This window comes from Scyliorhinus torazame, chromosome 1 (genome assembly GCF_047496885.1).
Source record: "Scyliorhinus torazame isolate Kashiwa2021f chromosome 1, sScyTor2.1, whole genome shotgun sequence".
NCBI classification, from domain to species: Eukaryota; Metazoa; Chordata; class Chondrichthyes; order Carcharhiniformes; family Scyliorhinidae; genus Scyliorhinus; species Scyliorhinus torazame.
The window spans coordinates 366,439,610-366,464,201 of NC_092707.1; the positions used below are offsets into that span (position 1 = coordinate 366,439,610).

The 24,592-nt window shown below is 46.2% G+C and overlaps 1 protein-coding gene across 1 annotated transcript in view; it reads left to right on the forward strand.

Moving 5' to 3' along the window:
- Positions 1-24,592, forward strand: part of ppp1r21 (protein phosphatase 1, regulatory subunit 21) — a 156,176-nt gene that overhangs the window by 54,151 nt on the left and 77,433 nt on the right. Inside the window, 1 exon segment of the mRNA XM_072511215.1 lies at positions 16,819-16,968. Within this exon segment, the coding sequence (XP_072367316.1) occupies positions 16,819-16,968 (150 nt within the window).

The following is a 24,592-nucleotide window of genomic DNA, read 5'->3' on the forward strand; positions in this document are numbered from 1 at the left end:
TGGAGTGTGAAATGCTGTAAGCAACTTGGTCTACAGCTGATTCAATTGTATGTTTGATGCAATTATGAATTCAGACTGAATCATTTTGGTGGAGTTGAACAATTTGTGAAATTACCCTTTTTGCAAACTGAACCTTCAAGCATATATTTTTTTAAAAATTAGAGTACCCAATTACTTTTTTTCCAATTAAGGGGCAATTTAGTGTGGCCAATCCACCTAACCTGCACATCTTTGGGTTGTGGGGGTGAAACACACGCAGACACGGGGAGAATGTGCAAACTCCACACAGGCAGTGACCCAGGATCGAACCCGGGTCCTCAGCGCCGTAGGCAGCAATGCGCCACCGTGCTGCCCAACCATATATTTTTTCAAGTGAATTTTAATTGTTCTGAAACAATTTTCTGATTGTACTTGCTGCTGCTCCTCACCCCTTTGGCTAATCAAGGCTGTTGATAATTGAGTAATTATTATTTTGGGGATCCAGGTTGCGGCTGTGCTTCATCTGTTTGCATTCCTAACCACAAATCTTTTTTCTTTAATAATTATTGAGAATAACAAAATTCATGCCTCCATATTCCATTTTTGAACCACAAACTGAATTCTGGAACTGGTTTTTAACTCGGTGACAGAATAGGTAATTACGAATGTCACGGTCCAACAAGTTCCCTCTTATTCTTTGTGTGAAATGTTGCTTTAAATGTGTGCTGATAACTTACAGCTGACGTAGCAATATGGTGGACGAGGACCAGTTCCTCAACGCCCAATCAATGTGGCTTTAAACATCTGTTTCCTCCGTAACTTAGCCAGCAAAACAAATGCTTTATTGGAGACAGATAAACAATGCAGCAGCCAGGCACCTAAAGATAAGGCCTACCATGATAGTGTGTTCAAAGCTCGAGGAAAAATAACTGCACTAATTACATAAATGAGATGAAACCGAAATTAAAGAAGACAGACCATAGTAATTGAGTTATTCTTTTAAAGAGCCAACCTGATATCCGCATCCCCAGAATTCTGACCCATTCATATACTGTTATAACTTGATCGTCTGAAGATGGAAGACTTGCCATATGATGCACTGCCAAATTGATGACCCAGTAAATTGATGACCGTAAACGATGAAGTGGAGGAGCACCCCAGTGACTGCGATTAAAAATACCTTCTTGCCTTATTTGCAGGCTACAGCAGGAACCACCTGTGGTGAGGCCTAGGAGTGAGGCGTGTTTCAAGTGAGGCCATGCTCCCTTTGATTTCAGAGCCTGACTAGAAACCCCATAAGGTCTGCCTCCAGCTCCGTCCTTCCAAATGTTTTCTTTAATGTACTTAACTCCAGCTGTTCTGACATATACCCCTCCCATCCGTGACAGCCCAGCACTCTTCTCCAACATCAGCAGTCATGTCTACGTTTATAAAAAAAAATAAAAAAATTTAGAGTACCCAATTCATTTTTTCCAATTGAGGGGCAATTTAGCGTGGCCAATCCACCTATCCTGCACATCTTTGGGTTGTGGGGGCAAAACCCACGCAAACAGGTGGAGAATGTGCAAACTCCACACGGACAGTGGGCCTGGTTCGAACCCGGGTGTTGGTGGAAGACACCAGTGGGAAGCCAGAACTCCAGGAGAACCAGGGGCAGAGGTGAGTGTAGTGACCATTACTAAGCAGAAGGTTCTGGGGAAACTGAAAGGTCTGAAGGTAGATAAATCGCCTGGACCAGATGGACTACACCGCATAGTTCTAAAAGAGATTGCTGAGGAGTTTGTGGAGGCATTGGTGGTGATCTTTCAGGAATCACTGGAGGCAGGAAGGGTCCCAGAGGACTGGAAAGTGGCTAATGTAACACCACTGTTTAAGACTGGAGGGAGGCAGAAGACGGGAAATTATAGGCCGGTTAACCTGACTTCGGTCATTGGTAAGATTTTAGAGTCCATTATTAAAGATGAGATTGTGGAGTACTTGGAAGTGCATGATAAAATAGGACTGAGTCAGTACGGCTTCTTCAAGGGGAGGTCATGTCGGACAAATCTGTCAGAGTTCGTTAAGGAAGTTAGACAAAGGAGAATCAGTGGACATGATTTATTTAGATTTTCAGAAGGCCTTTGACAATGTGCCACATAGTAGACTGTTAAGTAAGTCAAGAGACCATGGTGTTCAGGGTAAGATCTTAGCATGGATAGTGGATTGGCTGACTGGCAGAAGGCAGAGAATGGGGATAACGGGGTCTTTTTCAGGATGGCAGCCGGTGGTGTACCTCGGGGGTGGTGCTGGGACCACAACCTTTCACAATATACATTAATGATCTGGAGGAAGAAACAAAGGCACTGTTGCTAAGTTTGCAGGTGATACAAAGATCTGTAGAGGGGCAGGTAGTGTTGAGGAAGCAAGCAGGCTTCAGTAGGACTTGGACAGGCTAGGAGAGTGGGAAAAGAAGTGGCAGATGGAATACAATGTGGAAAAGTGTGAGGTTATGCACTTTGGAAGGAGAAATGGAGGCATAGACTATTTTCTAAATGGGAAGATGCTTAGGAAATCAGAAGCACAAAGGTACTTGGGAGTCCTTGTTCACGATTCTCTTAAGGTTAACGTGCAGGTTCAGTCAGCAGTTCGGAAGGCAAATTCAATGTCGAGAGGGCTAGAATACAAGACCAGGGATGTACTTCTGAGGCTATATAAGGCTCTGGTCAGACCCCATTTGGAGTATTGTGAGCAGTTTTGGGCCCCATATCTAAGGAAGGATGTGCTGGCCTTGGAAAGGGTCCAGAGGAAGTTCACAAGAATGATCCCTGGAATGAAGAACTTGTCGTATGAGGAACAGTTGAGGATTCTGGGTCTGTACTCGTTGGAGTTTAGAAGGATGAGGGGGGATCTTATTGAAACTTACAAGAAGCCTGGATAGAGTGGACGTGGAGAGAATGTTTCCACTTGTAGGAAAAACTAGAAGCAGAGGACACAATCTCAGCCTAAAGGGACGATCCTTTAAAACAGAGATGAGGAGGAATTTCTTCAGCCAGAGGGTGGCGAATCTGAGGAAGTCTTTGCCGCAGAAGGTTATGGAGGCCAATTCACTGAGTGTCTTTAAAACAGTGATAGATAGGTTTTTGATCAATAAGGGGATCAGGGGTTATGGAGAGAAGGCAGGAGAATGGGGATGAGAAAAATATCAGCCATGATTGAATGGCGGATCAGACTTGATGGGCCAGGTGGCCTAATTCTGCTCCTGTGTCTTATGGTCCTATGGTCCCAGGTGCTGTGAGGCAGCAGTGCTAATCATTGTGCCACCATGCCGCCAACCTGAAATAAATCTGGGCAATCACCAGGTTTTCACACTGACAGGCCTCAGCAGGACCATCCTCATGAGCTACCGCAGTACCCTTTCTGGAGTTCCACAACTTGCAGATTCGAACGCTACCTGGAAATAGCAGTTCCATTATAGACCTTGATAACATCTTGACATTTGTCGACGAACGGTTGCCACCTCCGGGTGAACCCCAACAGTGAACCTCAAGGCGAACTTAATTTTCTCCATACAGAGAAAACTAGCCATGTCCGATAGCCAGGTCTCTGACTTCGGGAGCTTTGGATCCCTCCATGCCAATACTATACGTCTCCGCGCTACCAGGGAAGCAAAAGTCAGAACATCTTCCTCTTTCTCCTCCTGGATTCCCAGATCTTCCGACAACCCGAAAATCTCCACCTCTGGACCCAGCGCCACCCTTGTTTTTAAAACCTTGGACATGACGTCCGCAGACCCCTGCCAAAATCCCTGAAGCTTTGGACATATCCAAAAAATGTGGACATGGTTCGCTGGTCCTCCCGCATATTTTGTGCACCTGCCCTCCACCCCAAAGAATCTGCTCATCCGGGCCACTGTCATGTGCACAACCTTAAATTGTATCAGGCTGAGCCTGGCACATTGTCTGCCCATAAACCATCCTCTATCTCACCTCCCAGCTCCTCCTCCCACTTGCGCTTCAGCTCGTCTGCCTGTGTCTCCTCCAACCCCATAAGCTCCTTGTAGATGTCCGAGACGCTCCCCTACCCACCCTCTGGAAATTACCCTGTCCCGAATCCCCCTCAGCGGTAGAAGCGGGAAGGTTGCTCCCTGTTTACGAAGGAAGTCCCACACCTGCAAGTATCTGAATTTGTTCCCCCTCGCCAGCCCAAACTTTTCCTCCAGCACCCTCATACTCGGAAAGCTCCCCTCTATGAATACATCCCCCATCCTCTCAATCCCCGCTCTCCGCCATACCCTGAACCCCCCCATCCATACTCCCCGGGGCAAACCGGTGGTTATAACAAATTGGGGCCCAGACAGATTCTCCTACTGCTCCCACATGCCGCCTCCACTGACCCCAAACTCTCAGGGCCGCCACCACCACGGGGCTGGTGGAGTACCATGCCGGCGGGAGCGGCAGAGGCGCAGTTACCAACGCCCCCAGACTGGTGGCCTTGCAAGAAGCTGCTTCCATACGCACCCACGCCGATCCCTCCCCCACCACCCACTTCCTGATCATGGCTATGTGTTAGTCGCCCAGTCATAATTGCTAAAATTTGACAAGGCCAGTCCGCCCTCTCCCCGGCTCCGCGCAAGCATTACCTTCCTTACCCGCGGGGTCTTGCCCGCCCAGACGAAGCCCGTGATCACCTTGTTGACCCGCTTAAAAAAGGCCGCGGAATAAAAATGGGGAGGCATTGAAATACAAATAGGAACCTTGGGAGGACCGTCATTTTCACCGTTTGTACCCTCCCGGCCAGCGACAACGGGAACGCGTCCCATCTCCAGAAATCGTCCTTCATTTGGTGCACTAGCCGGACCAGATTCAATTTATGCAGCCGGTCCCATTCCTGCGCCACTTGGATGCCCAGGTACCTAAAACTACCCCCTACTAATCTAAACGGCAGCTCCCCCAGTCGCCCCCCCTGTCACCTCGCCTGGCCCACAAACATCTCACTCGTCTCCATGTTTAGCTTCTCCCCCGAAAACCGGCCGAATTCCCCGAAAATCTTCATGATTTCCTCCATCCCCTCTACTGGGTCCGAAACGTACAGAAGCGAACCCTGTGCTCCATCCCCCCCACCCCGGACCAGTCCCCTCCAGCCCCTTGAAGCTCTCAGAGCGATTGCCAACGGCTCTATAGCCAGCGCAAACAACAGTGGGGTGAGGGGGCATCTCTGTCTCGTCCCCCCGGTGTAGCCTGAAGTTGTCCTGTTCGTTCGCACACTTGCCACCGGAGCCTGATACAGTAGCCTGACCCAATCAATAAAGCCCCGCCCAAATCTGAACCGTCCCAGTATCTCCCGCAGATCGTCCCATTCTACCCGATCAAAATTCTACCCGATCAAAAGCCTTTGCTGCATCCATTGCAATCACTACCTCAACCTCCCTATCTTCCGGGGGCATCATGATCACATTTAACAGCCTTCTTACATTGGCCATCAACTGCCTACCCTAACAATCCACATTTTTCAAGATATTTTACAATGAGATTCAGGAGGTTTGCCCAACCCACTTGTGCAGCCACACTGTTTATAAACTGGCAACTACAGACATTGCATCCACGTTGTTTATTAAAACATAGAAATAGGCCTTTTGAACATGCTCCACCATTCATTATGGCCATGGCTGACCATCAAACTGTTCCTGCGCCGCTCTTTTTTCTCTTTCTTCTTTGTCGTCCGCCTCCTCATATCCTTTGATTCTTTTTGCCCCATGAGCTATATCTAACTTCTTGAAAACATCCACCTGCTGCACCTGCATGCTTGCCTTCGGTAACTGGTGTACAAGAACATTCAGGTTTCATTGCACACTCGCCCCTCTCAATTTATGGCTATTTAGATAATCTGTTTTCCTGTTTTTGCTATCAAAGTAAATAACATCTTTATCCACATTGTATTGCATCTGCCATGCATTTGCCCACTTGCTCAGTTTGTCCACATCACACTGGAGTATCTCTGCATCCAGTTGAAGGAGTTGTTCTGGATTCCGCAGGGGGAGGCCTTTCAGTATATGCAGGTATGGGACTTTACAAGGAAGGTTTTCCTGACGTTTCCGGTGACGCCTCCCTCCTTTTGTTGGAGAGGGTGTTGTCGGTGATGGGGTTGGAAGGGAGGGGTGTCATCCCAGCGATTTTATGGGAGGATTTTGAGGGAGGATATAGCATCACTGGAGTGATTTAAGGCCAAGTGGGATGAGGAGCTGGGTGAGGCATTGGAGGACTGGTTCTGGTCTGAGGTGTTGCAGAGGGTGAATGCCTCAAACTTGTGTGCGAGGCTGGGGTTACTACAACTAACATTGGTGCACAATGCTCACCTGATGAGGTCGAGGATGAGGGGGTGGAGGACACTGGCGAGAGGTGTAGGAGAGGTCCGGTCAACCATGTACATATGTTCTGGCCCTGCCTGAAATTGGAGAAATTTTGGCAGTTATTTTTCAGCACCATGTTGGCGATCTTGCACTTGGATTTGGAGCCCAGTCCTCTGGGGGCTAAGTTTGGGGTGTCGGACTTGCCGAGCTGCAGATGGGAGCTGGGACAGACCTTTTAGCCTTCACCTTGCTGATTGCTCGCAGGCGTGTCCTGTTGGGGTGGAGGTCAGCCTCTGCCCAGTGCCTTAGTATGGCTTGGGGACCTGATGTAGTTCCTGTATTTGGAGAAGGTTAAATATACCTTGAGGGGGGCGACTGATGGGTTCCACAAGAGATGGGGTTTGTTTGTTCTTCATTTTAAAGAGTTGCTTGCCATCAGCTGCTAGGGGGTTGGGGGTGCTAGAGATGGGGGAAGACTATTATTTGCGTTATTGGGGTGTTGGTAGAGTGGGGGGTTTGTTGTTTTGCATTGTTTTGTTTCATGTTAACATTTTAAAAACCAAATAAAAATATTTATAAAAAAAAAAATCTCTGCATCCTCCACACACTCGCCTTCCCACCCAACTTTGTGTCATCTACAAATTTGGCGATATTACATTTTGTTCCCTCATCTGAATCATCAATAGATATTGTGAATAGCTGGCATTCTATTATTGATCCTTGCTGCCTGCCATTCGGAAAAAGGCCCGTTTATTCCTGCTCTTTGTTTCTTGTCAGCCACGGGTAGCACAGTGGTTAGCACAATTGCTTCACAGCTCCAGGGTCCCAGGTTCGATTTCTGGCTTGGGTCACTGTCTGTGCGGAGTCTGCACGTTCCCCCGTGTGTGCATGGGTTTTCTCCGATGCTCCAGTTTCCTCCCACAGTCCAAAGATGTGTGAAGTTAGGTGGATTGGACATGCTCAATTGCCCTTAGTGTCCAAAATTACCCTTCGTGTTGGGTGGGGTTACTGGGTTTTGAGGGTAGGGTGGAGGTGTGGTCCTGTGTAGGGTGCTCTTTCCAAGAGCCGGTGCAGACTCGATGCGCTGATTGGCCTCCTTCTGCACTGTAAATTCTATGATTCTAGCCAGTTTCAATCCATCTCAATACACTGCCCCCAATCCCCATGTGCCTTCATTTTACATGCTAATTTTATGCGGGACTTTGTCGAAAACCATCTGGAAGTCCAAATAAGCCACATCCACTGGCTCCCCCTCATCAACTCTACTGGTTACATCCTCGAAGAATTCCAATAGATTTGTCAAACATGATTTCCCTTTCATAAATCTATCCTTTAAAATTTTTTTTCGAGTACCCAATTATTATTTTCTAATTAAGGGACAATTTGTGTGGCCAATCCATTTAACCTGCACATCTTTGGGTTGTGGGGGTGAAACCCATGCAGACACTGGGAGAATGTGCAAACTCCACAGAGACTGAGACCCAGAGCCAGGATTGAACCAGAGAACCTTAGGCAGCAGTGCTAACCATTGTACCACCTAGCCGCCCTTCATAAATCCATCCTGACTCTGTCTGATTCTACCACTGTTTTCCAAGTGCTCTGCTGTTAAATCTTTTGGACTCTAGAATTTCCCCTTCTACTGATGTCTGGCTGACTGGTCTAGAATGCCATGTTTTCTCTCCACCACCAACCCGCCCATTCCATCCCTAATCCCCACGGTCTTCGCTGCCTGCCAATGGAACTGACCTGCCTGCAATCAACTGGCCTTCTCACCATACTCATAGACAACCCACTTCGCTTGTCTCTGCTGCCGAGCAACTCTCACCGTGGGTAGAAGATCAAACTTCGCCTGCAACTCCTTCCTTCTCACCAAAAATCCCGGCTCCGGGTTCTCTGCATATCTTCCATCCGCCTCCAAAATCTCCTCTTATCAACCGCTGCCACCAGCTTCAAAGCCCCCCACACCCACCTCTTCCAAACTCCCAATGCCCTATGTCAAGGATTGTTTTTTTAATGTGACTTGTCCCGTTTCCACTATTTTTCACTGAGGCTCTATTTGATTCTGGCCCTTGATTTCTCTGCCTATCACTTTTCTTATTCCACTTACCTTTTGTTCTTGTCCTTGATTCCCCTTCCTCTGACTTCTTGTATAGGTTCCCATCCCCCTGCCATTTTATTTTAAACCCTCCCAAACACTCTAGCAAATACTCTCCCGAGGACATTAGTCCTGGTCCCAATGTCCCAGTAATCTAAAACCCTCCCCCTCGCACCATCTCTTTTCAGCCACTTATTCATCTCGTATCCTATTATTTCAGCTCTGACTTGCCTGAGATCACTAGCTTTGAAATTCTACTTTTCCACTTACTTTCTAACGCCCTATATTTGGCTTTTAGGACCTCATACCTTTTTTAAAAAAAAAACAATGTTGGTTGTACCAATGTGTACTTCGACCATTGGCTGTTCACCCTCCCCTTCAGAATATCCTGTAGCTGCCCTGACATCCTTGACCCCAACACCATGAAAATAACCATCCAGGAGTCTCATTTGCAGACACAGAAACGCTTATCTATCCTCCTTACAATCGAATGCCTTATAACTATTGTATTCCCACACCATTTGTTACTCCGACCCTGAGCAGCAGAGCCAACCCTGGTGTAAGAAATTTGTCTGTTGCTGTTTTCCCCTTGGAAGCCATTCCCCTCAACAGTATCCAAAGCGACATAGCTGTTTTTCAGGGAAATATGATGTGGAGATGCCGGCGTTGGACTGGGGTGAGCACAGTACGAAGTCTTACAACACCAGGTTAAAGTCCAACAGGTTTGTTTCGATGTCACTAGCTTTCGGAGTGCTGCTCCTTCCTCAGGTGAGAAAGGTGAGGTTTCACCTGAGGAAGGAGCAGCGCTCCGTAAGCTAGTGACATCGAAACAAACCTTTTGGACTTTAACCTGGTGTTGTAAGACTTCGTACTGTGTTCAGGGAAATAGTCACAGGAGATTCCTGCATTGCCTGCCTAGTCCTCCTGCTCTGCCTAGTGGTCACCCATTCCCTTCCTGCCTGTGGACTCCCGCCTGCAGCGTGATCACTTCTCTATATGTGCAATGCACAAAACTCTCTGCTGCGCAGATGCTGCAGTGTCCCCAGCTGCTGCTCCAGCTCTGAAGCTCAGACTTCCAGGACCTGCAGCTGGAGACGCTTCCTGCGTGCATGCTGGCCCCAAGCATTGGAAATGTTCCCGGCTTCCCACATATCCATGGTGTGCTCTTTGAGTTCTCCTGCCATGATGTACCCCGTTAAATTAAGTTTAACCTTTTGGACGATACATAATATCAGCCTGGTAGGGCGGTGGCACAATGGTTAGCACTGCTGCCTCAGTGCCAGGGACCCGGGTTCAATTCTGGCCTTGGTGACTGGCATTTCTATGTTCCTCTAGTGTCTGCATGGGTTTCCTCCGGGTGCTTAGGTTTCACCCCCAAAGTCCAAAGATGTGCAGGTTAGGTGCATTGGCCATGATAAATTGCCCCTTCGTGTCTAAAAGGTTATTTGGAGTTACTGGATTATGGGGATAAGGTGGGGGAGTGGGCCTAGGTAAGGTGCTCTTTCAGAGGGTCAGTGCAGCATTGATGGGCCAAATAGCCTTCTGCACGGTAGGGATTCTCTGCTCAAATAATTTTTTTTTTTAAATTTAGAATACCCAATTCATTTTTTCCAATTAAGTGGCAATTTAGCGTGGCCAATCCACCTAGCTGGCACATCTTTGGGTTGTGGGGGCAAAACCCATGCATACTAGGGGAGAATGTGCAAACTCCACACGGACAGTGACCCAGAGCCGGCTCTGATCAAATAATATCAATTATCCTAGGGCCCCCCCTTCGCTGCGCCTCGCTGTTACAGAATATAGCCGTCGCAAATGAAGAAGCGCAAAATAAAACCTAAAAATTATAAACGCTTAATAAATACATACTCTATTGTACTTGCCCGATCAAATGCTTCCATTTGTTCTTCATCACTTTTGAATCCAGGCGTCAATTGAAGAGATCCAAACTAGCACTTCGGTCTCTGTCTTGCTGTTTCTTGCAGTCCTTTAATCAACCAGCTCCCCCCTCAGTCTCACTTTTTCTGTCGCTCTTCTATCCTCCCAATTCCGATCTCCGTCTTGCTCCTTTATCCTCCCGGCTCCACTCTACACTCTAACTTTATCTTATTTTGTTTACTTGATTACTTTACATTTACATGTAAATGTTTATAATTTACATAGATGATTTGGAGTTGGGGACCAAGTGTGACAGTGAATGTGTCAAAAGTTTGCAGATGACACAAGATGAGTGGTAGAGTAAAGTGTGCAGAGGACACAGCCTGCAGAAGGATATAAATTGTTTAAGTGAGTGGGGAAGTGTCTGGCAGATGGAGTCCAATGTTGGTAAATGTGAGGTCATCCATTTTGGTAGGAATAACGGCAAAATGGACTATTATTTAAATTGTAAAAAATTGCAGCATGCTGCTGTGCAGAGGGACCTGGGTGTCCTTGAGTATGAATCGCAAGAAGTTGGTTGGCAGGTGCAGCAAATAATTGAAAAGGCAAATAGAGTTTTGTCCTTCATTGGTAGAGGGATGGAGTTTAAATACAGGGATATTATGTTGCAACTGTATAGGGTGCTGGTGAGGCCACACCTGGAGTACTGTGTACAGTTTTGGCCTCCTTTCTAGAGAAAGGATTTACTGGCACTTGAGGGGATGCAGGAGAGATTCATAAGGTTGATTCCGGAGTTGAGCGGATTGGCTTATGAGGAGAGACTGAGTAGACTGGGTCTATACTCATTGGAATTTAGAAGAGTGAGGGGGGGATCTTATAGAAACATAAAATCATGAAGGGAACCGTTAGGATAGAAGCAGGGAGGTTGTTTCCACTGGTAGGTGAAGCTAGAACTAGGTGGCATAGCTTCAAAATAAGGGGGAGCAGATTTAGACTGAGTTGAGGAGGAACTTCTTCCCAAAGGGTTATGAATCTGGCATTCACTGCGCAGTGAAGCAGTTGAGGCTACCTTGTTGGATGTTTTTAAGGCAAAGATAGATGAACTTTGGAACAATAAAGGAATAAAAAGTTATGGTGAACGGGTGGGTAAGTGGAGCTGAGTACACAAAAAGATCAGCCCAAGATCTTATTGAATGGCAGAGCAGGCACGAGGGGCCAGATGGCCGACACATGCTCTTAGTTCTTAAGTACTTATTTCACCTTAACTTGATTCAACTTTACTTCCCCATTGCTAGTGTTCCTTACTGAAATTCAAGAAGCTACTTCTTTATAAATACAATTTTTCTAAAAGCTAAAACACAACCCCTAACTGCAGCCTCTCACCAAACAATGGACGTAACTTTTTCCTGTGACATCAATCATGAATTTGTTTTTCAAATTCAACCCGCTGCCGCAGTACAGGGTGTCCCTCCTCACGGGTCCTGTTGTTCCCATTCCCAGAAGGTGTAAAAGCCTATCTATCTCGCCCTTCAAAATATTCACGGACTAGGCCTCCACAGCTTCCAGGTTCTCCTTATCAAGGCTGCCGCTCACCTTTGAGGAAAGGTAGAAAATGCAAGGACCACATCATTCCCTCTTCACTGAACTTTCTCAGTCACCAAACTCCAACTTAAGCACTCCAGTGCAGACAGCATCAATAATGTAAATATAAGAAACCATCACGGTGTCAGAGAAGTATCTGTGTAGCGTAGTCTTTTGTTCATTTTTTGAATATCTATTGTAATTAGACTTTATTTTATTATTGTGTCATTGCTGGCTGAATTGGTAGAACTCTCACCTCTGTCAAAATGTTGTGGATTTAAGTCCTAATTTCCAGGTTTGAACACAAGATTTGCCAGTGCTATACTGAAGGAGTACTGCTTGGTCAGAGGTACTGTCTTTCAGACGAGACATTAAACTGAGCCCCCATCTGCTCTCTGGTGAGCATAAAAATCCCTCATTACTATTTAGGAGAGCTGGGGAGTTGTCCCTGGTGTCCCTCAGTCAAGATAATTTTTAAAAAATGATCAGGATCACATTTGCAGTTTGTGGGCCCTTGCTGTGTACAAATTAGCTACTGCATTTCCTACTTTACAAAGTATTGGGCAGCAGGCACGCATTATAACCGTTGGCGCTCCTGGTCGTGGCTGCAAGGAAGCAGTATCTATCCTCCAAACTAAATTCACCCCTATCACTGCCACATTCCTTTTCACTCTCCCCACTTGGATGCCCTCCTACACTGTGGTGCTGTGACCAGTTTGCCCATCCACCCTGTAATTCTGGATCTCATCCATGCAGGTAGCAAGTATTTTGTACCTGTTGGTCAAAGTCAAAGAGCTTTTATTGTAGCATATAAACAGGATTTATTTTGATCACATTGTTCTGGATTTCCATATGTGACTGACTAACATTTGACCATTGACCAACTCTTCTACTTAAGGAGCGTGACTGTCTGGTTCCCCTTTGCAGCTTCTGCAGATCAGAGTCTTTCTCAACAACTCTGAGCCAAAGTTGCTCAAGTTGCAGATACTTAGCACCGGGATTTTTGGGATTGCAATGTTCACCACAGACCCCCCCCCCCCCAACATGCCACATTTATGACATACACCACCTGTCATGTCTTATCAAACTTTATTTGATTGTTTCATTATTTTTAATTAAATTAAGTTACTTTAATTGGTTTATCTAATTTACTTTCTCAATTTAAATAATGCAATAGCAAATTGGAGTTTCTTAGCTTAAACAAAAACAGTTGCTGGACGTTTTTTTAAACCTTTTAAAAACATTTAGACTTTCCAATTAAAAGGTAATTTATCGTGGTCAATTCACCTACCCTGCACATCTTTGGGTTGTGGGGGTGAGACCCACGTAGACACGAGGAGAATATGCAAACTCCACATGAACAGTGACCCAGGGCCGGGATCGAACCTCTGTCCTCCGTGCCATAGGCAGCAGTGCTAACCACTGTGCCGCTGTGCCGCCCAGTTACTTGAGGTTTTGAGTTTCAAAAAAAAATAATTAAAAAGCAGCACAACTTTCCCCTTGTGTGCCGAGTTCCCCACCAAATTCTTGACTTTAGTACTCTGAACGAAGCACTCTTTCATGACCACTTGTGCTCCACTCTCTTTTGCCGGTTTCAAATGCAGCATCAATGCTTTCATGTTTACATGTCTTCAAAAATCGAACTTTTTTTTGGTTACTCAAGGTGGAATATCTGTACTTGTTTTTCCAAAATACTTCTCCATTCCTGGTGTCCAATGTTAGCATCAAGTATCCTGAAATACGATATGGTCAGGACCTCCTGAAATTCAGAAGCACTTCCAAGGCTATTTTCTGTGCGAACATCAACCAGACTTTGGCTAGCAATTCCTGACATTAGTCCCATAATAAAATGTATACATACAAATTGTTTGTTTTACTGAATACGGTAAAATACAGAATGAATAACTGAAGAGAAAGCAGCACTTGAAATAAAATAACAATTTTGAGGGGAGAGAATACATCGGCACAGTGGTTAGCCCTGTAGCCTCGCAACACCAGGGACCTAGGTTCAATTCCAGCCTTGGGTGACTGTGTGGAGTTTGTACTTCCTCCACATGTCTGTGGGTTTCCTCTGGATGCTCTGCTTTCCTCCCACGGTCCAAAGAGGTGCAGGTCGGGTAGATTCACCATGCTAAATTGCCCCTTTGTGTCCAAAGATGTGCAGGTTAGATGGGGTTATGGGAATAGGGCAGGGGAGTGGGGGTCGGTGCAGACCTGATGGGCCAAATAACTTCCTGCACTGTTGAAATTCTATGATTCTATCCCTTGTATAACTACTGTTTGTGATTGGTTATGAAGAAGCACCGAGAGAATCTGAACAGCAGGCTGACTGGAAATTCATGTGTAATCCTTCCATATTCTTGGTCTGTACAGAATTGGGTGAACATCCGGGGAAGTAAGAGAAGAACCATGTAATGTGCAATTCTTCAGTTGTCTCACCCATTATCTGATTCTTAATCCTATCCATTTCTTTGCCCTCCACCACCTTCCCTGTTTTCAAAATATTTCTGAGTTTCTGAACATCACGAGAATATGATGTTGAGATAGAGGATCAGCCATGGTCGTATTGAATGGTGGAGCAGGCTCGAAGGGCCGAGTGGCCTACTTTTCCTATTTTCTGTGTTTCTATCATTTCTATTTGGCATCTGATTTTCCTTTTATCAATTTGTAAAGCACTTTGAGATGTTCTTTGTCTACTCAATGCTTTAATGAGTCCATGTGTTATAATCACTGATAGATGTATATATATATGTTTTTTGCTGTATGAAAGTTTAATGGTAAGTTCCAAATTGAAGTTGCTCTGTTGAGATACTTCCAAAAATGTTGTGCCAAAGCTGCCTTATTCTCTGCAGTTGTAAGCCTGAGCGATTTATGAGAAAAAGATTATAAAGCTGCAATGTGCCTTTTTATTAGTAAAGTAATAATAATAAAAATCTTTATTGTCACAAATAGGTTTACATTAACACTGCAATGAAGTTACTGCGAAAAGCCCATAGTCGCACGGCAGCACAGTGGTTAGCACTGTTGCTTCACAGCGCCAGGGTCCCAGGTTCGATTCCCGGCTTGGGTCACTGTCTGTGCGGAGTCTGCACGTTCTCCCTATGTCTGTGTTGGTTTCCTCCGGGTGCTCCGGTTTTCTCCCAAAAGTCTCAAAAAGTGTGCTGTTGGGTAATTTGGACATTCTGAATTCTCCCTCGGCGTGCCTGAACAGGCGCTGGAATGTGGCGACTAGGTTGTGGTTGTTACTTGACTAATAATCCGCAGACCTAGATTAATGACCTTGAGTTATGAGTTCAAATCTCACCATGGTGGCTGGGGAGTTTAACGCTGGTATCAGTCCGTAATAGTGACCACAAAACTACCATTTTATTGTTTGTTTTTAAAAAATAAAAACAAATCTGGTTCACTTTATCTTGTTATGGAAGAAGATCAGTCCTTGCCCAGTCTGGCCTATATATATTCCAGCCCTTAAGACATAGGAGCAAAATTAGGCCACTCGGCCCATCGGGTCTGCTCCGCCATTCAATCATGGCTGATATTTTCTCATCCCCATTCTCCTGCCTTCTCCCCATAATCCCTGATCCCCTTATTATTCAAGAACCTATCTATCTCTGTCTTAAAGACACTCAGTGAATTGGAGTCCACAGCCTTCTGCGGCAAAGAGTTCCACAGATTCACCACCCTCTGGCTGAAGAAATTTCTCCTCATCTCTGTTTTAAAGGATTGTCCCTTTTGTCTTATGGTTTTTCCTACAAGTGGAAACATCGTCTCCACGTCCACTCTAGCCAGGCCTCGCAGTATCTTGTAAGTTTCAATAAGATCCCCTCTCATCCTTCTAAACTCCAACGAGTACAGACCCAGAATCCTCAACTGTTCCTCATACGACAAGTTCTTCATTCCAGGGATCATTCTTGTGAACCTCCTCTGGACCCTTTCCAAGGCCAGCACATCCTTCCTTCGATACGGGGCGCAAAACTGCTCACAATACTCCCACTGGGGTCTGACCAGAGGTTTATACAGCCTGAGAAGGACAGCCCTGTTCTTGTATTCTAGCCCTCCTGACATGAATGCTGAAGACCCACAGCAATGTGATTGATTCTCAGCTGCCCTTTGAAATGGCCAATTCACCTACCTCTTTGGGTTTTGGTGGTGAGACCCACACACTGGGGGAGAATGTGTGTGGGTCTCACCTCCACACTGGGGTAACCTGGGGCCAGAATCGACCTGAATTCTCAGCACTGAGGCAGCAGTGCTGACTACTGCGCCACCATGCTGCCCCTTCTCGGGTGGGTAATTGATGGGTAATAAATGCTGACCTTGCCAGTGATGCCCAATCCTGAAAGTTAAATTTAAAAAAAAAAAAAAAAAAAATCCAAATCGAGGTCTTTTATAGTTATCTGTATCTGCTGGTAATTAATACAACACCATCTAGCTCAATAGCTGGAGAATCATTCCATTCTGAGTCACCCAGATCAAAAAAGTCATTCAATCCTTGGTCTGTGACGAGGTAGCTAATGTCAGATAGTTATGAAAAATGAAATGAAATGAAAATCGCTTATTGTCACGAGTAGGCTTCAATGAAGTTACTGTGAAAAGCCGCTAGTCGCCACATTCCGGCGCCTGTTCGGGGAGGCTGTTACGGGAATTGAACCGTGCTGCTGGCCTGCCTTGGTCTGCTTTCAAAGCCAGTGATTTAGCCCTGTGCTGAACAGCCCCTGCTGATAGCTGTATCGTTGCTTCTACTAAATTGTATGCTTGCATGTGTCCATAGCACAGGATCCGGTTCAGCTGCTATACCCTATGTAGTCTGATAAGCTTCAGCATTCATTGTTGAGACTCCAACATGGCTAATGGCCATGAGGGAGGGGAGAAATAATTATCTTTAAAAAAAGGTGCTGAAGTAGTATCGTATCAAATGTATTATCTTGTCACGCTCCACATAAAGAACTGTGTTGAATTTCAGCTGAAAGCTCGCGATGTTAATGGACAGGCACTGGCTTTTGTTCGAGATTTGGTGGGAGCATTACTAAATTTTCATACCTACACTGAGCAAAGAATTCAAATCTACCCCATTGACTCTGCAACAGACACCATATCTCCTTTGAACCAAAAGGTATGTTTTGTCTCCTCTTAGAAAATTGTTGTTACTCATGGCGACTTTAATGATATATGTCCTTTATGCTGCCAGTAAATACTTTAGCTGTAATGCAATCATTATAAGTTCTAGAAATATATTTGCACTTTGTCCTTTGTCTTATGGTTAACTAAGTCATAACTAAATTTCTTGCAGAGAGAGAATTATACAAGTTTACAGTGTTAGTAAAACTTATCAATACAGGTTTGTTATATTAACGGGGTTACTGAGAGATGGGGAGTATTTAAAGAGAGGAAAACTTCCTTTTACACGTAAAGGTAGAAGCATTGAACATTCTGTAAAAGTAAAACAGCTACAGTGCAGACTTTGTTTGCGCTGAGTGCTGAATTTGAGTGCTATAGTGCGAGTTTGGTGACTGAGGGAGTATAAGGGTTCATTTTTATCTAAAGTCTAGTCTTTCTTTTATTTAGTTAATTAACTTAAAAGTTGCTGTTTGGTTTAGAAGAAGGTGAATTTTCAATCAGCTTTAAACAAAGGTTCTACTTGTAGGTATTTGCAGCTGAAGTTTGTTAATTAGTTAATTGGATTAGGCCAGTTTTCAGAGGATAGATTCACAGTATAAAAGTGATCCAGCTACACTGCAGACTTTGTTTGCACTGAGTGCTGAATTTGGTGCATTTGAGTATTATAGTGAGAGCTTGGTGACTGAGGCATTTAGGTGAGGAGGGAGTAAGGTGCTCCTTTCATTTCATTTCCGCAAAGAGCGAGAAGGGAGCCAGGAGTTTACGGAGAGTGCAGCTGACTGGGAGCAGAGTCGGAGGGTGGAGGTCCAGTTGGTCCACAGGGCAGCTATATGGGGATGGAGGCTAGGCCAGTTGCATGCTCGTCCTGTAGGATGTGGGTGGTGAGGGATACCCCCGGTGTCCCCGCTGACTATACCTGCGGGAAGTGCACCCAGCTCCTCAGAGACCGTGTTAGGGAACTGGAGTTGGAGCTGGATCAACTTCGGATCATGCGGGAGGCAGGGGGGGTTATAGAGAAGAGTTGAGGTAACCACACCCAAGGTACAGGACAAGAGTAGCTGGGTTACAGTCGGGGGAAAGAAAACCATCAGGCAGACAGTGCAGGGATCCCTCGTGGCCGTTCGCCTTCAAAACAAGTATACCGTTTTGGATGCTGTTGGGGGGGATGACCTACCGGGGGAAGGCCCTAGCGGCCAGGTCTCTGGCACTGAGTCTGGCTCTGGGGCTCAGAAGGGAAGGGGGGAGAATAGAAAAGCAATAGTAATAGGAAATTCAATGGTATGGGGAAAAGATAGGAGAATCTGTGGTCGCAAGCGAAACTCCTGGAAAGTATGTTGCCTCCCGGGTGCCAGGGCCAGGGATGTCTCGGATCGTGTCTTCAGGATCCTTAAGGGGGAAGGGGAGCAGCCAGAAGTCGTGGTGCACATTGGTACCAACGATGTAGGTAGGAAAAGGGGTGTGGAGGTAATAAATGGGTTTAGGGAGTTAGGCTGGAAGTTAAAAACCAGGACAGACAGACCGTTGTCATCTCTGGTTTGTTGCCGGTGCCATGTGATCGGGAGGCTACGAATAGGGAGAGAGTGCAGTTGAACACATGGCTGCAGGAATGGTGTAGGAGGGAGGGCTTCAGGTATTTGGGTAATGGGAGCGCATTCTGGGGAATTTGGGGCCTGTACAAGCAGGACGGGTTGCATCTGAACCAGAGGAGCACCAATATCCTGGGAGGGAGGTTTTCTAGTGCTCTTCGGGAGTGTTTAAACTAATTTGGCAGAGGAATGGGAACCGGATTTGTAGTCCAGCAACTAAGATAGCCGATATTCAGGACGCCAAAGCGTGGAGTGAGGCAGTGGGGAAGGGAACACCGACAAAGGAGAGTACTTGCAGGCACGGAGATGGGTTGAAATGTATATACTTCATTCAACGCAAGAAACATCAAGAATAAGGTGGGTGAACTTAAGGCATGGATCAGTACTTGGGACTACGATGTGGTGGCCATCACGGAAACTTGGATAGAAGAGGGGCAGAAATGGTTGTTGGAGGTCCCTGGTTATAGATGTTTCAATAAGATTAGGGAGGGTGGTAAAAGAGGTGGGGGTGGGGGTGGCATTGTTAATTAGAGACAGTATAACAGCTGCAGAAAGGCAGTTCGAGGAGTATCTGCCTACTGAGGTAGTATGGGTTGAAGTCAGAAATAGGAAAGGAGCAGTCACATTGTTGGGAGTTTTCTACAGGCCCCCCAATAGTACATAGAACAATACAGCACAGAACAGGCCCTTCGGCCCAGGATGTTGTGCCGAACCTTTGTCCTAGATTAATCATAAATTATCATTGAATTTACAGTGCAGAAGGAGGCCATTTGGCCCATTTGAGTCTGCACCAGCTCTTGGAAAGAGCACCCTACCCAAAGTCAACACCTCCACCCAACAGTAAGGGCAATTTTGGACACTAAGGGCAATTTATCAAGGCCAATCCACCTAACCTGCACATCTTTGGACTGTGGGAGGAAACCGGAGCACCCGGAGGAAACCCACGCAGACACTGGGAGGATGTGCAGACTCCGCACAGACAGTGACCCAAGCTGGAATCTAACCTGGGACCCTGGAGCTGTGAAGCAATTGTGCTATCCACAATGCTACCGTGCTGTCCTTAAGAACAAATAAATCTACACTATATCATTTTACCGTAATCCATGTACCTATCCAATAGCTGCTTGAAGGTTCCTAATGTTTCCGACTCAACTACTTCCACAGGCAGTGCATTCCATGCCCCCACTACTCTCTGGGTAAAGAACCTACCTCTGACATCCCCCCTATATCTTCCACCATTCACCTTAAATTTATGTCCCCTTGTAATGGTTTGTTCCACCCGGGGAAAAAGTCTCTGCCTGTCTACTCTATCTATTCCCCTGATCATCTTATAAACCTCGATCAAGTCGCCCCACATCCTTCTCCGTTCTAATGAGAAAAGGCCTAGCACCCTCAGCCTTTCCTCGTAAGACCTACTCTCCATTCCAGGCAACATCCTGGTAAATCTCCTTTGCACCTTTCCAAAGCTTCCACATCCTTCCTAAAATGAGGTGACCAGAACTGTACACAGTACGCCAAATGTGGCCTTACCAAAGTTTTGTACAGCTGCATCATCACCTCACGGCTCTTAAATTCAATCCCTTTGTTAATGAACGCTAGCACACTATAGGCCTTCTTCACAGCTCTATCCACTTGAGTGGCAGCTTTCAAAGATGTATGAACATAGACCCCAAGATCTCTCTGCTCCTCCACATTGCCAAGAACTCTACTGTTAACCCTGTATTCCGCATTCATATTTGTCCTTCCAAAATGGACAACCTCACACTTTTCAGGGTTAAACTCCATCTGCCACTTCTCAGCCCAGCTCTGCATCCTATCTATGTCTCTTTGCAGCCGACAACAGCCCTCCTCACTATCCACAACTCCACCAATCTTCGTATCGTCTGCAAATTTACTGACCCACCCTTGAACTTCCTCATCCAAGTCATTAATGAAAATCACAAACAGCAGAGGACCCAGAACTGATCCCTGCGGTACGCCACTGGTAACTGGGATCCAGGCTGAATATTTGCCATCCACCTCCACTCTCTGACTTCTATCGGTTAGCCAGTTTGCTATCCAACTGGCCAAATTTCCCACTATCCCATGCCTCCTTACTTTCTGCAGAAGCCGACCATGGGGAACCTTATCAAATGCCTTACTAAAATCCATGTCCACTACATCCACTGCTTTACCTTCATCCACATGCTTGGTCACCTCCTCAAAGAATTCAATAAGATTTGTAAGGCAAGACCTACCCCTCCGAAATCTGTGCTGACTATCCCTAATCAAGTAGTGTCTTTCCAGATGTTCAGAAATCCTATCCTTCAGTACCCTTTCCATTACTTTGCCTACCACCGAAGTAAGACTAACTGGCCTGTAATTCCCAGGGTTATCCCTAGTCCACTTTTTGAACAGGGGCACGACATTCACCACTCTCCAATCCCCTGGTACCACCCCTGTTGACAGTGAGGACGAAAAGATAATTGCCGACCGCTCTGCAATTTCATCTCTTGCTTCCCATAGAATCCTTGGATATATCCCGTCAGGCCCGGGGGACTTATCTATCCTCCAGTTTTTCAAAATGCCCAACACATCTTCCTTCCTGACAAGTATTTCCTCGAGCTTACCAGTCTGTTTCACACTGTCCTCTCCAACAATATGGCCCCTCTCATTTGTAAGAGTAGCAGAGATGTGGAGGAACAGATTGGGAAACAGATTTTGGAAAGGTGCAGAAGTCACAGGGCAGTAGTCATGGGTGACTTCAACTTCCCAAACATTGAGTGGAAACTCTTCAGATCAAATAGTTTGGACGGGGCGGTGTTTGTGCAGTGTGTCCAGGAAGCTTTTCTAACACAGGATGTAGATTGTCCGACCAGAGGCGAGGCAATATTGGATTTGGTACTTGGTAATGAACCAGGGCAAGTGATAGATTTGTTAGTGGGGGAGCATTTTGGAGATAGTGACCACAATTCTGTGACTTTCACTTTAGTAATGAAGAGGGATAGGCGCGTGCAACAGGGCAAGGTTTACAATTGGGGGAAGGGTAAATACGATGTTGTCAGACAAGAATTGAAGTGCATAAGTTGGGAACATAGGCTGTCAGGGAAGGACACAAGTAAAATGTGGAATTTGTTCAAGGAACAGGTGCTACGTGTCCTTGATATGGATGTCCCTGTCAGGCAGGGAAGAGATGGTTGAGTGAGGGAACCATGGTTGACAAGAGAGGTTGAACGTCTTGTTAAGAGGAAGAAGGAGACTTGTGTGAGGCTGAGGAAACAAGGTTCAGACAGGGCGCTGGAGGGATGCAAGATAGCCAGGAGGGAACTGAAGAAAGATATTAGGAGAGCTAAGTGAGGGCATGAAAAATCTTTGGCGGGTAGGATCAAAGAAAACCCCAAGGCCTTTTACACACATGTGAGAAATATGAGAATGACTAGAGTGAGGGTAGGTCCGATCAAGGACAGTAGCGGGAGATTGTTTATTGAGTCTGAAGAGATAGGAGAGGTCTTGAACGAGTACTTTTCTTCAGTATTTACAGATGAGAGGGGCCATATTGTTGGAAAGGGCAGTGTGAAACCAACTGGTAAGCTCGAGGAAATACTTGTTAGGAAGGAAGATGTGTTGGGCATTTTGAAAAACTTGAGGATAGACAAGTCCCCCGGGCCTGACTGGATATATCCACGGATTCTATGGGAAGCAAGAGATGAAATTGCAGAGCCGTTGGCAATTATCTTTTCGTCCTCACTGTCAACAGGGGCGGTACCAGGGGATTGGAGAGTGGCGAATGTCGTGCCCTTGTTCAAAAAAGGGAATAGGGATAATCCTGGGAATTACAGGTCAGTTAGTCTTACTTCGGTTGTAGGCAAAGTAATGGAAAGGGTACTGAGGGATAGGATTGCTGAGCATCTGGAAAGACACTGCTTGATTAGGGATAGTCAGCACGGATTTGTGAGGGGTAGGTCTTGCCTTACAAGTCTTATTGAATTCTTTGAGGAGATGACCAAGCATGTGGATGAAGGTAAAGCAGTGGATGTAGTGTACATGGATTTTAGTAAGGCATTTGATAAGGTTCCCCATGGTCGGCTTCTGCAGAAAGTAAGGAGGCATGGGATAGTGGGAAATTTGGCCAGTTGGATAACGAATTGGCTAACTGATAGAAGTCAGAGAGTGGTGGTGGATGGCAAATATTCAGCCTGGATCCCGGTTACCAGTGGCATACCGCAGGGATCAGTTCTCGGTCCTCTTCTGTTTGTGATTTTCATTAATGACTTGGATGAGGGAGTTCAAGGGTGGGTCAGTAAATTTGCAGACTATACGAAGATTGGTGGAGTTGTGGGTAGTGAGGAGGGCTGTTGTCGGCTGCAAAGAGACACAGATAGGATGCAGAGCTGGGCTGAGAAGTGGCAGATGGAGTTTAACCCAGAAAAGTGAGTTTGTCCGTTTTGGTAGGACAAATATTAATGCGGAATACAGGGTTAATGGTAGGGTTCTTGGCAATGTGGAGGAGCAGAGAGATCTTGGGGTCTATGTTCGTACATCTTTGAAAGTTGCCACTCAAGTGGATGGAGCTGTGAAGAAGGCCTATGGTGTGCTAGCGTTTATTAACAGAGGGATTGAATTTAAGACCCATGAGTTGATGATGCAGCTGTACAAAACCTTGGTAAGGCCACATTTGGAGTACTGTGTACAGTTCTGGTCGCCTCATTTTAGGAAGGATGTGGAAGTTTTGGAAATGGTGCAAAGGAGATTTACCAGGATGTTGCCTGGAATGGAGAGTAGGTCTTACAAGGAAAGGTTGAGGGTGCTAGGCCTTTTCTCATTAGAACGGAGGAGGATGAGGGGCGACTTGATAGAGGTTTACAAGATGATCAGGGGAATAGATAGAGTAGACAGGCAGAGACTTTTTCCCCGGGTGGAACAAACCATTACAAGGGGACATAAATTTAAGGTGAATGGTGGAAGATATAGGGGGGGATGTCAGAGGTAGGTTCTTTGCCCAGAGAGTAGTGGGGGCATGGAATGCACTGCCTGTGGAAGTAGTTGAGTCGGAAACATTAGGGACCTTCAAGCGGCTATTGGATAGGTACATGGATTATGGTAGAATGATAAAGTGTAGATTAATTTGTTCTACATCTCCAAGAGATGCACCTAAAGATGGCAGACCAAGTTAGGCTAAGGAAAGGATGGGTGGGACAGGTGTTCCACTCAGGACTGGACGCAAAGAACAGAGGGGTGGCCATTTTGGTGGGGAAACGGGTAGCATTTGAAGCAAAGAACATTGTAGCAGATAGTGGAGGTAGATATGTAATGGTGAGTGGTAGGCTGGAGGGAATGGAGGTCATGTTGGTTAATGTGTATGCCCCAAATTGGGACGATGCGGGGTTCATGAGACGGATGCTGGGACGTATTCCGGACCTGGAGGCAGGAAATTTGATTTTAGGACGGGACTTCAATACGGTGCTGGATCCGGGGCTAGATAGATCCAGCTCAAGGACTGGAAGAAGGCCGGCAGCGGCCAAGGTACTTAAGGGGTTCATGGACCAAATGGGGGGAGTGGTTCCATGGCGATTTCTTAGACCCAGGGCTAGGGAGTATTCCTTCTTCTCCCACGTCCATAAAGTGTACTCCCGGATAGATTTTTTTTGTTTTAGGAAGGTCGTTGATCTCTAGGGTGGAAGAAGCTGAATACTCAGCCATAGCGGTTTCGGACCATGCCCCACATTGGGTGGACCTGGAAGTAGGAGAGGACAGGGAGCAGAGAACACTCTGGCGATTAGATGTGGGACTGATGGCGGATGAGGGAGTGTGTGCAAGAGTGAGGGGGTGTATTGAGAGATACCTGGAGGTCAATGACGACGGCGAGGTCCCTGTGGGAGTGGTCTGGGAAGCACTAAAAGCGGTGGTCAGAGGAGAGCTGATTTCTATTGGGGCCCACAAAAGGAAAACAGGCCAAGGAAAGGGATAGATTACTGAGGGAGATTTTAAGGGTGGACAGGGAATTTGCAGAGACCCCGGAGGAGGAGCTGTACAGGGAGAGGAGATGACTCCAGA